This window comes from Plectropomus leopardus, chromosome 20 (assembly GCF_008729295.1).
Source record: "Plectropomus leopardus isolate mb chromosome 20, YSFRI_Pleo_2.0, whole genome shotgun sequence".
Taxonomy (NCBI): Eukaryota; Metazoa; Chordata; class Actinopteri; order Perciformes; family Serranidae; genus Plectropomus; species Plectropomus leopardus.
The window spans coordinates 15,476,764-15,492,150 of NC_056482.1; the positions used below are offsets into that span (position 1 = coordinate 15,476,764).

At 38.5% G+C, this 15,387-nt stretch overlaps 1 protein-coding gene and 1 long non-coding RNA gene across 2 annotated transcripts; both read left to right on the top strand.

Moving 5' to 3' along the window:
• Positions 1 to 3,234: 3,234 nt before the first annotated feature.
• On the top strand, positions 3,235 to 10,456 carry stard7 (StAR-related lipid transfer (START) domain containing 7). Its single transcript, XM_042509662.1, has 8 exons — positions 3,235 to 4,121; positions 5,602 to 5,765; positions 5,925 to 5,974; positions 6,479 to 6,589; positions 7,436 to 7,518; positions 7,625 to 7,724; positions 7,821 to 7,905; positions 8,207 to 10,456. The coding sequence occupies exons 1-8, from the start codon at positions 3,667 to 3,669 to the stop codon at positions 8,383 to 8,385; spliced, it is 1,227 nt and encodes a 408-aa protein (XP_042365596.1). The 5' UTR covers positions 3,235 to 3,666; the 3' UTR covers positions 8,386 to 10,456.
• A 1,830-nt stretch (positions 10,457 to 12,286) lies between these two features.
• LOC121960257 lies at positions 12,287 to 13,409 on the top strand. Its single transcript, XR_006106950.1, has 2 exons — positions 12,287 to 12,384; positions 13,282 to 13,409. It is a non-coding gene; the product is annotated as an uncharacterized LOC121960257 (long non-coding RNA).
• The last annotated feature ends 1,978 nt before the right edge of the window (positions 13,410 to 15,387 follow it).

Sequence of the window (15,387 nt, forward strand, 5' to 3'; positions counted from 1 at the left end):
TAAGGGCCACTACCTGTGTAATCTTACTGTCTCTCTGTCTATGTATCTCATAAGGTTGATATTTACTTACTAGGCTACCTAAACTGTCATGTGACCACATTTTAAGCTTGTAGTCAAATAGACACATACAGCAAACTACAATTACCTCTGGTAACCACTGTTTTCCTAAATAGGGAAACAATGTGTCCCGTCAAAACAGTGCAGGAAAACAACCGGTGGCTGACTGCATGATGTTGACTGCATTACAGGAGACTTCACTCATTCAAGTGCATCCAACGGAAATGATAACAACATTCACCCTCTAACAAAAGTAGTTTTCTTTGGTGACTGTTCTTTTATTGTGTTCAATAGAAAAAAGCGCACAATGGCAAAAATATATTTGGCCGACTAATAGTATAGTCAAAACGTAGGCTACGTGACTGCAACGAGGAGTTCACTAAACGCACCACAACAGGGTTTTTACTCACAAAGTGCTGTAATAATAGATAATTATTGTTTTATGACGACCTCACTCACTCAATTGTCTCTTCCTATTTGACGTCACTTCTTTTGAGGATCATGGAAAATTTCCTCACCCCAACCCACAGGACAACGTTTAGGTGTCGGGCGTGATCTCTTATACTTACGATTCTTGTCATGAGTCCTGAAGGCAGCGTTTCACAAAGGGCGGAGGGTGGCGATGAGCTGTTTCGTAACCACTCTGACGGGTACTTTTTTATTTTTTTTATTTTTACCGTCGCTGTCTTAAGGAAAAGCATGCTTTCCCCCTTTCTTTCTCCTCCAAAGCTAAACATAGCAGTTACTCACACTAATAACAAGCCTTTTTTTACTTGCTTGCCAGTAACCAGAAAAGTGACCTCGACTTTTTAAAGATAAGATAATGGGATTGTCAGTGTCATCAAAGAAAAAAAAAAAACGGATGTGGCGTTTACACTGCAATAGTCCTGATGGCTATAGATCCAATTCAAACATGCTCTAAATGTCAGTATAAGGCTGCCTATTCGTGTATTTATTAAAGTATGCCTGCGGTCAAATGTCTCACGGTATACCTGATAGGATTTCCCTAATGCAATAGCCTGTATACTACTACTGTAAGTCCTCAGAGCAGTGAGGAAACTGTGGAATATTTGTTTAAGAAATAGGCCTCAGTAAACTGACACAATAACACATGCTGTGTTTGCACGAGGTTCTTCAAAACACCTTGTCTCATGGTCTCATGATACTGAAAGACTTACAGCTTTTATGAGCACATGAGCTAAGATAAAATGTGATGTATTGGGTTAAAAACGGAGTATTTCTCTCTTTTAGGCTACGCTATCTAGTTACACCCTCTTCATCAATGTAATGGACACTGCTCAAAAATAACACCATGGATTGTTATAATATTCCTGTTCTTTTATTACCTCAAGCCTATTTTGTTTACAAATGTTATTGACAGGTAACATGTCGCATGTTGCTTCCATCGATTCTTAGGGAACCTGATACCAGGTGATGTTGATTTGGAAGCAATGATTATTATAGTGTTTCCAGATCAAAATAATTTAGCTTATTTCTCTGATGTAGACCAACCTATTTTTGAATTTTTGATTTTTTTTATAGTCTGAGTTAGTTTTGGTGTGGTTATTGTTAGTTTTGTTTAATTTTAACTGTTGAACAAAGAACTCAGCTCGCATTATATATGCAGGAAGGACTCAAGGCTGCTTTATGGCAAGGCTTATGGTTCACTGCATGATTAAGCAGCGCCATCTGTCGTATATTCTTCTATTTACAGTTTGATAATCATGATTCCTCTCTCTGATGCCTATTTATCTTTACTATAATACATCCATGCTATATATGAAGACGCCAGTGTCAAAAATTGGTCTTTTAACCCATTGTCACCTTAGCAGATTGGTTTGATTTATTTTAAATACACGTGGAGAAGGCAATAGGCCTAAGCAATTTACCAAGGCATGGCCCCAAAATTAGCAAGAAACCATCAAAAGATTGCACTGTAATTTAAAACACCTATCTAACACCACATTTTGATAATTTTTCTAATAATCTCATCCCCTTTAAAAAAAAAAAAAAATTCAGGTAATTTTCTTCTCATCTTTTACTAATTTCTTGCAATTTGTGGGACATTTCTTGCCAAGTTGTTCAATGCTTTTTCCACCATGTTTTTGAAAGGAATCAAACCAATTTGAGTATTTCCATTTCAGAATACTTTATGTTTCAACTCCACTGTGCTACAGAGGCAAATATTATACTTTTACTTCACTACATTTACTGGATAGCTTTGGTAACTAGTTACTTTGAAGACTTTGATTATTAATACAAAATGTAATAAGATTAGATCAGCTGATTAGATGTAGTTTTGTAGGTATCCAGTGGAATATAAAGAATTTAATAATCTCACCTTTAGCAGCTGAAATATCAAAGTGATTAATATCAATAATTCATAATTGTAATCTAGTAGGATTAGTTGTAGTAGTAGGATTTGTGGTAGTTTTTACATTTTTTTTCCTTGACAATTTTTGGGTAATTTCCTCTTTAATTGCTTATTGCCCTCTTCCCATGTTTTTGACAGATATCAGGCTTTGCTGTGGTTTCAAATGGTCAATAAAGAACTGTTTGTCAAACGAGTTTCATCACAACAGTCCTCTGGGGCAAATAGGTCCAAATGCATTTTCAGGCTGCAAGGTAGCTATCAGCAAGGTCACTGCAAGAACAAACGAAGGTGTCGAGGTTTTTGGCCATTACCACACACATATGTTTCTGTCCAGTAAACGTTTAAGCACAACAGTGTGACTGCTGTGGGTTTTGTGAAATAATGAATGCTCTTACAAATCTGTCCATGTGTAATACACGTGGTGAAGGCACGATACTTGTGACTTTGGGTTTAAATAACACCGCTGGAGGGCGACTACCAACCATTTTCAGTATGGATTCAGCTTCTGTAGACGCTGATCCATGACCAGCTTTGACACTTGCCTCCTCCTTTAAAATCGCAGCTAAGTCTGATCCCAGTTCATCGAAGCAAATGGAAACTGGGGAGCTCTGGTTGGAGCTGGACAAGCGCACATGCTAGTGCCCGTGAAGCTAAATTTAAGACGGACTCCCACTGGCACCAATCATATTTGTTCTAGAACAACAGCCATCCAATGAACGCCCGCTATACACTTTGTGAGGCGGGACTTCCGAGTAGGCGTGTAGGAGTAGGAAGAGGAGGCGTTAATACATCCATGGGTCAAATGCATGCACTGCAAGAGTTTGTATAACGCGAGGCAGTCTTTTGGAAAGATACACAGGTAGACGATTGTGTGTGAGTTGCAGTAGACGATATAGTTAACAGTGTTTTTATTAGACTTTGGATTGAGAAATAAGTGCGGCGGTGTTGGGTGTGGTTTGTCCGTGTCGCACTAGTAGGCAGTTGACAGATAACGTTAGCTAAATGCTAACGCTACATGTCGCGTGTTCAGCTCGTTAACGTCAACTAACGTTACAGCCAGAGTAAAAATATGACTTTTGCTCACCAAAAGTCGTTATTATAATCTGTGTTAAAGGAAATTCATGGTTCGTCTCCGCAGACATTTAACTTTGGCTGCTATGTTAGTTAGTTAGCTAGCTAGCTGCTGCACTTTGCGGGCATTGATTTCGTCTTTGGGTGTCACGGTCACAGCTGTCATGTTTCACTCCGTGCCCCGTCGTCCGATCTGCGAGATCGGTGTAAACACAATGAGGCTTCAAAGCAGCTCGTCATTTAGGCGGACTGTCCAGGAGGGCAGAGGGAGGCTTGAGAGGGTCCCATGGCTGGGCAGGAACATGGGCCTGCTGTTGTCCTGGCTCCAGAGGGCAGGTGTCGGTTCAAGTGAGGCCGCTCGATCGGGCCAAAAGAGGAAGGGTTTGCTGTCCATATTTGCGGACCACTGCAGCTTTGTGACCGGTCAGAGGCTCCGGCGGGCTTGCCAGATCGGTGAGCTTTACTCCAACCTGTACTCCGAGCGGACCAGGTGGACCCTGGTTGGTAACATATGGCGCAGGTTCCAGAGCAAGCACGCCCACAATGGGAAACTCGTCGCGGCCCTGGCTGGGGTCTTCATGTGGGATAATGACAAGATCCAAGATGAGGAGATGCGCAGGTTTGAAAACTTTCTGTAAATTCACACATTGTTGCATTCGTGCTGAGACATACTCTTGAATTACACATTACAAGTACACATTACAGGTACACAGAGGGTCCCTGAATAGTTTGAGTATAAAAGTGATGTGAATTAACGCTATGGCCCATGTTCAACTAATCTCACTTAGCTAAGCGGTAGGATAAACTTTATTTGTCTTGGGCAAAAGAGCTGAGTGCAGCTGCAGAATACACAATAAAACAGAAATTGAACATACCCTATAATAAAAGGAAACACATCATATGAAGAATATTGCTTCTGAATTAAATTATGGAGTTGAACATAAGTACAAGAGAATAAATAACTATAGAACTACAAAAACTGTGGACCATTAAACTACAAAATTATACATGCTACAAAAAACTCCACAGTCATTTTCCTAAGGCCTCCTTACCCTGCTCTCTGAAACACTACACAGTCAAGATTTGACTGGTTGTTTTTTTTAATAATGTTATTGATGTTGGGATAAAGGAGAGCTTAAAACACTTATTTCTGCTTGTCCTAAAACATCTATCTGAGGGTAAAAGGTTATATTCATCATACACAATATGCGTTGGGTCCTTTAAAATCCTTGACTACTGTTTTTTCATGTAGTCTGAAGGGGTTGTTGTTCTTTCTTACCCATCACTTTTACTGCAATTTTTTTACCAGACTGGCAATTTTGTTTCTAAGTCCTACAGGAGATCTTGGATGAACATGTGAAACAGCTATCACCATCAGAGCTAGGGTTGCCAATTGTAAGCACTTCCTTTTATTAATTATTGATAAAAGTAATAGTCAGTTATTCGTTATTTGATATCAACATAAAAACTTTGCTTAATTCAAACAAAATCAAATGTGTTTTTCCTTGATCAAAACTCACTGCAACATTCTGCATACTTTACACATTGATTGATTACATTTTGCATGGTAGATGAAATTCTTAATAGATTTATCAATAACAGATTATTTTGTTATCATCCTTAATCAGAACCACAAATGTGGGAATATCCTCAGGAGAAATTGTGTTCATTCTAACTATAGAGCTTGTACAATCTATGTAAAGGATCACTGATGCCGTTATGGCCACTCAACACCTAACTTAGACATTTAAAATAGATTTCCCCGCTATTTGTGTTTGCAGTGCAGGATTACATATTGAAATGACTGTGAATCTGAAAACTATATCGTCAGTGATGTGGAAATTTGACTTTTGCTTCACTATAACACGTGCGCACGACATGCACAAAAATCTGCATTCACCATAGCACATGCCATAAAAAACATACATAAAACAACATATAGGCCATGTGAAATCAGAAATACAAAACGCTATAAAAAGTCTTGGCAATACAAATACAAGTCCAAGCAAATGTAACCACAAAAAGCACAAACCGTCATCTGTAATGCAAACTGTGCAGTATGCTTAACAACCGCTCCTGTTGTTTGCATCAATTTGAAGGTGTGGACTCGAGCTACAGGCACTGGAGGCTGTAAAATGTCTAAACACAGGTTCAGGTACAGTGGCTGGACAGCTGGAGCCTGGCTGGGAAGTTGTGATGGAAAAGAAGGGCTTCAAAGTGTGGAAGCGTCCTATTCCGAACAGTCACCTTTACGAATACAAAGGTCAGCCGGATCACAATCTCCCCTGTGTGACAGAACGCTGATAAAGCACACATATACATTTCCCTGTGCTTTGAGTTTCTTTTCCTTGTACTTTTGTTATGGTGATATTGGCGTGATTTGTTTAAAGAGAGAGTTTTTTTTTTGTTTTTTTTGTTGCAGTGTTGGGATCCTATAACGATGTCACCCCAAGGCAGTTCTTTAATGTACAGGTACGGACATTTCAAATCTTATGTGCCATTAGTAATAAGTCAGTCCCAACTAATGTAACGATGAATTGGAGTAAATAATTCATACTGCTGACATACTGGATTTCAAAAAGAGAAACATCATGAGGGAGGGAAGACTGGCACGCTAATTCCTTATCAAGGTTATGTGAGTGCAGCAATGTCCTCACTGAAGTCTGACGCATGAACCATGGGAAATCTTTGCATACCAATCACAATCATGCAAGTGAGGCCAACTAATAATGGCAGTAATTTGTTTGAAGATTTGATATATTCGTAGCAGTGGCCCACTCACCTGTGTCCATTCTTTCATTAACTGTGTTTATGGTATATCTGTGGCGTCTTGTTTTGCATTTCCATTACCTAGCTGCTCTTGCACAACTGACATGTTTGCACTGCTGTTGTGCAGCACAAAAGCACCCTGACTACTCACTCTATGTGCTATTTTAGGCACCTTACCCTTGACTTGTACCTTCCCCTTTCCCCCAGTTGGATACAGAGTACAGGAAGAAGTGGGATTCCTTGGTTATCAAGCTTGAAGTCGTGGACAGAGATGCCAGTACAGGCTCTGAAGTTGTGCACTGGGCCACACACTTTCCTGTGAGTTTGTGTTTATTTGCTATTATGCCCAAAGGGGAAGTTGTTTGTCCTACATAATGTGTGTGTACACAGAACTCTTTCCCTCTTTGTTCGTTTTATAAGCAAAGTATGATTGATCTTTGCTTATCATGTGGTTTAAGAGAAACTTGTATATATTTTTCAACCCGGACTCTTATTTTACTGTGTCTAAGTGACTAATAGAAACACTTTTTTAAAAAATTTGTCCAGTATTGAGGGACACCGCTGCAGCCACAAGAAGGCTGCAATGTAATCTTTGTGGCTTGTGTGTCCACTTAAAGCTTATTTTTACCCCGACGTGCTCACATTGTTGTTATTAGTGTCTGGCAACATTATGGAAAAGACCTACAGAGAACTAAAATGTTTTTCTGTACCTTTTGTTTGTCGTCAGTTGGTGTGTTGTTGTCTTCCTGACACAGCTCAACTTGTAAGACTTTAGAACAAAACTCCTCGAGAGAGAAATGGTTGGACACAATAACAAAACAGACCGACTAAAGCAAAAAGTAAACTATATGAGGGAAACCAACAGGGACAATCTGATCCTATCAGTGGCACAAACAAAAACCTTTATTGATGCACATTGACTGTTCACCATTACCCCAAAGAATTAAACTGTAACCCGCTTTGTGGCTGCGGGCTATAGCAATACTGAATCAGTTTCAAACAATGTTCTTCTGATTTGTTACTTTGACACAAAAACATGGAAAAATCCAGACTGAAAAACAGGAGAGTTCCCCCTTTAAAGCAACTACCAGCCCAGTTTAATATATTCATCAGTTATTTTAGAACGTCAGCTGTGATTTAATCTCGTTTAATCTCCCCTCACAGTATCCCATGTACTCGAGGGACTATGTGTATGTGCGCCGCTATGATGTTGATGTAGAAAACAACCTGATGGTCCTGGTATCCAGGTGGGATTTCAAAGTTAATATTTTAAATATGCTTTGGTTTTTGATACGTTACTAAATCAGGAACTCGTCTCTGTCCTTTTTTAAATCTTTAAATTCTGTTTTATAGAGCCGTGCAGCATCCCAGAGTCCCAGAAACTCAGGAATTTGTGAGAGTCCATTCATACCAGTCAAAGATGGTCATCCGCCCTCACAAATCCTTCGATGAGGTTTGTAGTAAATGTGTTGGTGCACAAATTAATGTAACTTGCTTCCAGGGTCTTTTGTTTTGAAGTCTGTGAGTTTGAGTGTGTGTTTCTTTGCAGAATGGATTTGATTACCTTCTGACATACAGTGATGACCCTCAGACTGTCTTCCCCCGTTACTGTGTGAGCTGGATGGTGTCAAGCGGTGAGCTCTTTTCACTGTTTGAAACTGCTTAAATAATTTTTTTGATGATCATATTTCATAATTGATTAATTGCTTTTTTAGTCAACCAATAGTCCCCAAACCAACAATATTATATTTAAAATGACATTGTGAAGCTGGAACCTGCAAATGTTTAGCATCTTCTCTTGTTACTACTTTTAAATTGATGTGCATTTTTATACTTCGTGAGTGCATTTCTTTCCTCACAAACATTTAAGGTTTTTCCACTGAGTATGCAAATTATACCCTGTTAATAAGGAGGCTTTCCCTCTGCACCCGACAGGAATGCCTGATTTTCTGGAGAAGTTGCATACTGCTGCCTTGAGGGCCAAGAACTTGGAAGTGGGGATCTTCGACTACGCAGGTGTCATTAAATCCAGCGATACCAACCGCCAGCCGAGCCAGGAACGCCTCAGCGGAGAAAAGCCACACACAGGTGGTCCTGGACAGATTTACGCTTGAGATGGATATTTTATAGACCAGAGGTTCTTTTGGTCTGTTTTTCACTCGCACTCAAAAAACTACATCAAATACAAATACACAGTCTGTCCATCCGTAGACATGGTAATTCTGGTTGTATATGAGATGTCACAAGAACAATGGACTGTATTGACGACAGCTGACCAATGTGCTGTTGGGGAAAATGATGCCATAGAAGGCATAAGCACCATCTTTGCATAGCAGGGGAATTTGACGTGGCATTTTTTGACGCCTTGGTCAGGACGCATCTTTGGAACTGTTGGTAAGATCAGGCCAAAATTCCTAATTGTAGAGATGCTTTTGCCAAAACGCAGTTTCCATTTTACCGTTTTATGTCTTGTCTTCCAGTATTTGACAAGGTTTGACTGTAAAGGCTGTTCAGATCGCGAGCAGCCGCTTTACTGTAATAGTGTCTGTGGTGTGATTTCAGCCAGATGTGGGAACATTTGTGCCGTTCTGGACGCTGAAACACAAAACTTCTGCGCTGACAGATGAAGAATTGGGGAATACTTTTTACCACCTTTCTTCTTGGGTATAAAGAAACTGGTTCCCTGTTTGCTTGCAGCGTGAGTGATTGATCTTTACGTGTCTTCATGGGATGGATTTAAAAAAACGAATGTTGCCATTATTGGAAAATATGTCCAAAGAATTGCAAACGAAAGCTCTTGACCTTTTTGTTTTGGGGATGGCCATTGTTTTGCCATCAGCACAGTTGAGGTCTCACACTGTTCATCTCCCCGTGTTTGTGTGGTTTCAGAAACTGCCAGCGTTGACAAAACAGCCTTCTGAAGATAAACCAGTCCTTCAGCATTTGGGGCATAGTGTCTTATAACAACCACATAAATCCTCAGCTCAAAGGTACTAATGCACTTCAGTTTTCACTAGCAAGGCAACCCTACACAGACACAGTTCAACAAACCAATGCCCCTTTTTACCACGTGTGCCACATCACAATCTACATTTCATATGAGTTCAGAAAAAAATAGTTGTCCCATTTCAGCTGAGAAATGATTTTGTCATCCTGGTGTCCACAACAGTTGTAGCAGACATCCCTGAAGTTTGTTCTGTTGGAGCTATAGGTGTTTGTGTTTTCTTTGTATTTTCTTTGTGTTACTGTAGATCCTGTACATTCATAAAACCGCTGCCTGAATCCTGGAAATCCCTGTTATTATGAGTACAGCAAGCTCTGTAACATGTTTGTCCTGCATTGTGATTCTTCGTTTTTTGTTATTAATGTTGATCCTACTGAAACTCTATAACTCCATACATCTAAATCATCCTTCTTGCTTTTCTAATGAACTTATTGCAGGGGTGTTATGAATGTACAAAGACATCCACATTATGTGGAATAAAACATCGCCTAATAAAGTACACTGTTTACAGCCTGACAACCTGGCGCAAATATTTAAAAATTAATGTGTTTAAAACATCTTATTGTGTACTTAACTGTCATATTTGTTGTAGGAGGTACATCAGAGTGAATCAGCTGCAGTAGCTGTCTCAAGATAAAGCAGTATAGTGGCATCCACTTTTGTGAAGGTCCCACATGTATGAGTGTCCAAGATTAACTTGTCCCCACTGTGTCAATGTGTATAAATGTATTTTGTGAAGCATCTCCAGCTATTTGATAAAAAAATGTCAGTGTGGGTTGTGAGATACAAACATGTTGAGGGAGGAAATGAAATGCTTGTCTTTGATATTTATCTCCTGTGTGCTCAAATGAAGCTGTGAGACTTAAAAGAGATCATAATAACCCAGTCAAACATTATGCATCATTTGCTAATATTCAGCTTGTGAATGTAACATGTTTAATGCTCTGTTATTTGTAGACACCTGTGTGCTACCTGCAGTAGTCTAAAGGAGTTGCCACATACTGTTTTCGTTTTTTTTTTCTTTTTTGCAGGCAGTAAAACATTTGTAGAACATCATAAGAATTACTTTAGGAACAGAGATGTTGTGCGGATGTTAGCTGGCGCACTTGTTACCCAGTGATTTCAAGAGTGATTGAAATGGAAGAGGGACTAATCAGATTAAATAAACACCTTCATGTGTATCTTTCTATGTTCAGACGCTGATTGCAGAGCATGCTTGGTTTTCACCTTGTGTCGGTAGAGAAAGGAGTGATTAGCATTGTTTTTGTGCGAGGCAGCCGTCGTACTCCAGTCTAATTGAATAATCTGTAAACCTATATACTACCTGTCTGGGCAAAAGGTCAGCGACAGACTGCAGTGAGGATTTACTGAAGCGCTGTGTGCTCAACTGATCAGTTAGATGCAAAACTGGGAAAAAAACTGAAGCTGTGACCCAAACTCACTCCTCACAGTAATTCGTTTCAGTATGTACCGCATTTTTATTATCGTAGTATTCTGTTTCAGCAGTTAGTACACAAAAATGTCAACATACCATAATTTCACAAAGACCAAGGCAGTAATAATAATAACATATTTTTGGGGGTTAACATTCCCCTCCCCAATATATGGATAAAATAAACAAAAAAGATTTGTTAATCTATGAAAGGCACCCATGCATTGCTGTGTGAAATAATCACTAGCAAATGTCAAAACAGTAGTGAGGAGAAGCCCTGAAACTTCTCCTAGTTACAATTCATTCATTCATTCATTCATTCAGTGTTCATTGTTCAGGAGGTTTTAACTGGGAGACAAATTATCCACAGTGGTCTCTTTCGCTCCAAAAGTTAAAAAAAAAACAGCCCAGGTGAATGATACCAGTAAAGACATGTAATAAAGCAAAGTGAAGTTAAGATTAAGCATTTCTCCTATAGGATAAGATAGAAAGGAGTCAAAGTACATAAAATGATAAAAATGTTATGAGAAACTCATAGTACAGTATGTGCTGAATATGTCCCAACAAAATGTCAAAGTATAGTAAAGTAAAAAAAAAGTCATAGTCTTAGATACAATTAAAATGTCCAAAAAATAATGTGCAATAAAAAATGTCAAAGTATAGTATGCAATTAAACTTAAATGAAAAAGACGTATTATAATATGTGATGGGAAATATTGCGAAAAATGTCAGTATGGTGTATAATAAAAATGTCAACAAAGTCATAGTAAAAACAAACATAAAATAGTCACAGTATAGTATTTATTTATTTATTTATTTACATTGGATCCCCATTAGTTATCATAGCAACAACTATTCTTCCTGGGCTCCACACAAACAGGACAAGACATAAAAGATTAATCAAATATACATTAGTAATACATACAGTATACATTAGCATTATATGATGAAATGTCATAACAAATGTCATAGCTTACTATGGGATGAAAAAAGTCAGAATACACTAAATGATCAAATTATCAGAACAACTTTCAGTATAGTATGTGATAAAAATATAATGGACAAATATCCTTGTATTAAAAAAAGTCAAAACGCACAGTACACACAAGTGTGTGATGAAAAAGTGATGACATTATGTGGTGAAAATGTAAAGAGAAAAAAAATCAGGACCTTTATATGCTGCTTTGGATGACATACTATACTATGACTTTTAGTGCTGTTTTCAAAGACAGTATACAAGGAACTTTGTATGCGATTTTAGACGAAATACTATACTAAACACCAAAGGCGTTGTTTTCCCTTCTTGCCATTAAAACGCACGTAATTATTTTATTTTATTCATTCGTATGTAAGTCGATTTTTCCAAGTTTCGCACCCTTTCTGCACGAGAGAAAGGATGAGGGGTTTTAGGTATATGGTAGTAGATCTGAGTGAGTCGGGTTGCAGAGCTCGGGTGAATCCATCAGGGGGCAGTAATGCAACTCAAGGGACGCAAACTGCCGTAAAACCCACAGAAGAAGAAGTCAAATTCAAAAACATTCAGAATGGCGCAGCGTTTGTTTGTTTTCGTGTCGGAGAGCCGGTTTTTTTTACAATAAAATAGGAAAAAAGACGAAGATAATGACCTCAAGGACAACGTGTGAGGAGACATAGCGTCGGAGCTGCAGTATGAGCATGGTGTGTGCATAATCAAACGTTTTCGATGCCTAAACAGTCTTTGTTAAAACGATGCTAACGATAGCCTCCATGAAGCTAACCTCCTAGCTAACCTCGTCGTTATCTAAAGTCGCTTTTTTAAAGTTGTGTGAGGAGTTTTTAGTAGTTACAAACCAAGAGAGGGGTCCGCCTGCAGGTCCCCACTGTGAAGTCGGTTCCTGTGCAGGAAATAACACAAAAGATATGACATAAATGCACTGTAAAAATCAAAATGAATTGTATAGACACTTAAGGACAGTTTTTTAAAAAAATAATCGTAACTTATTAGTCAACAATGTAACATGAAAACCATTACTCTTCATGTGTAGATTTTACAGAGATTTTTACTGAGATTTTGCCTTTTTCTGTTAGTGGGTTATCATACTTACATGCCGTATTGATTTATTCGGTAAAAATGGGACATAAACTCCATCCATATAGCATAGCGACATCATGGAATAATGGTTTTCATGTTTCATTGTTGAAAAATTAAGTAAAGATTAATCAAAGAAAACATTGCTTCTACCGTAAGTGTCTATACGATTTTATTTAGATTTTCTCCCGCGCATTTATTTTGTACTTTTTGTGTTATTTCCTGTTCTGACAGTGGAGGTGACTTGAGAGCGGAGCCGTGGATCCTGCAGGCAGACACTCTTGCAGATAGACTATTAATTCAGTGCTGTATGTTTATGAATTAGCTGCTATTTATTACCCATTATATGCACAAAGCCAGCATAGGATGTATTTCTAATTTTAAACAACAGTCTAAACTACGCGTTTGTGTATCATCAGAGCTAAACATAATCATATTTGCAGTGTTGACCAGCTACAGCAGAAACGTTTTTTTTTATTTTATTATTTTTGAAAAAAACTTTTCAGTTGATGAAGTAAAGAAGCTGTGGAAAAGTCTGAGGGACACCTGTGAGAAAGAAGAGAGGTGCAGAGTGATCAGGCATATGCCACGCAGAAGGAGAGATGGAAGTTTATGGAGGCAATGGCTTTTTTTTTTAAAATTTTTTTTTAGCTCAATCAGCGTCTTTCAGGAGGTATGCTGTAAACCTTTTAACATAATTGTAAAAATAAAATGCTTGAATATTAAAAATGCTGAAAGTGATCTTAGCAATCCTGATTGGAGAATATAGCATCTACAAAGAGGGCCTGAGTTTTTTCTGTGTCCATTAATGCAATGTTTCCCTACTGTTTCACATTAAAAGAAATCCAGATGCTCTTGCTTTTTGGTAAAAGAGTTACCTCTCATTCCACCACTGTAGTTTATCCCAACAAAGACTCTTAAAACCTTACAATATAATTTCTCTGCAAGGCAAAATACTAATCGTGGTTTTGTGCAGCACCCAAAGCAATGTTGATAGTGAGGAGGAGCAGGAGGAAGATGCAGGGCCAACAGAGCAGGAGCCTGATGTGGTGCTGGAGCTCCCAGGACAGCCAAGGCAAAGAGGAAGGCCAGTGACAGCATGCTGGAGGAGTATTTGAGGAAGAAGGAAGCTGGAGAAGCAAAACGAAAGAAAGTGAGAGCACAGCTGAGGGATGATGTCACTGCGGTAAGGCGCCTTCCCCCAGAAAGGTAATCATGGGTCAAAGATGCAGGAGTGGTGCCATGAGGCAGAGTTCAGAGGTGTGTATTCCCAGCATCACCAACATTTACTTTTCTGTCGGTGTTTTGCCATAATTAAAATATGTATTTCATATTTATTGTTCTACTAATGTTTTTCTCTGAATTTATTGTCCTAATTTATTAAATAAAATCCAATTGCAACATTAACATGTTTACATTTGACTCAATAACAAATGGTAAGGCAAGGCACACAGCTTTTTATTATTTATATTTATTTATGTTTACAAATCATATTTAATAGTTCATACATTTCAAGGCTGGTAAATATATCACATATATAGAGAAATGTTACATACACACACATATAATACACAGAGTTAAGCGATACTGTACAAAGGGTTGTTCTTTTTATAACATCTGTAAATTTAAAACTAGAATGAACATAAGATAAACTGCTGGGGAGCTGAAATACTGGGAAGGTCTCTGCAGATGCCCTGCTCCCCCACAGGCTCCGTCACTGTTGCTGCCAAAGCCACCGATATCCACAGCAAGAAATCTGTAATCCGATTTAAAATAATAATGTTTAATTCCTTATAAAGGTTCGGCTTATACTAGAGGCCACCCCCTCAATATGGATAAATGTTCAAGTGTATGGTATTGTGTTTGTTTGTTTGTAACACAACTGTCACAGTTTTCCCTGCCAAGAACTTAGTTGATTATCAGCCTGTCTGATTTTCTGTCTGTTTTCAACAGACATCACTGCAGATACTGAATTTTCCATGTCAGCACCATATGACCTTAATATCAATAGAGCAGACAGTTATATCAGCTGATATGTTACTTTATTTTTGCCATAAAATATCTTGTGGCTGTAGATTCACAGTCTGTGTCTAGATACACGTTAGACACAGACTGTGATATTGCAGGACAAATTAAAGCACGTAAAATTGAGTGATATATGTTTTGGCTGATAAATCAGGTGAAGAGGTTTTGAAACATTTAGGGAGTACTGACGTTTTTTTTTTTTTTCAGGGCTTTTTGCCTTTATTCAAAAGACAGTTAAAGAGAGAGAGGAACGGTGGGAGAGAGAGCCGAGAACAGCATGTAGCAGAACGCCGAAGGCTGGTCTCGAACCCGGCCGATGCAAAAGAGCTCATGATCACTAGGTGGATGCTTTGCTGGTGAGCCACGGAGTCAGCAGTAAGGTAAGTGGTCATATGTATATATATATACATCAGTATCATGCCCTTCTCTGATCATTACGCATATTTTTTACACGGATTTTTATGTATATACGCATAAAAATCCGACAAGTTTGTCTGCTTTTCTCCTGTATTATCATACACTGAATACTGAATTTTCTCTGCCAAGAACTTACTTGATTATTGGCCGTCATTTATCAGTCAGTTTTC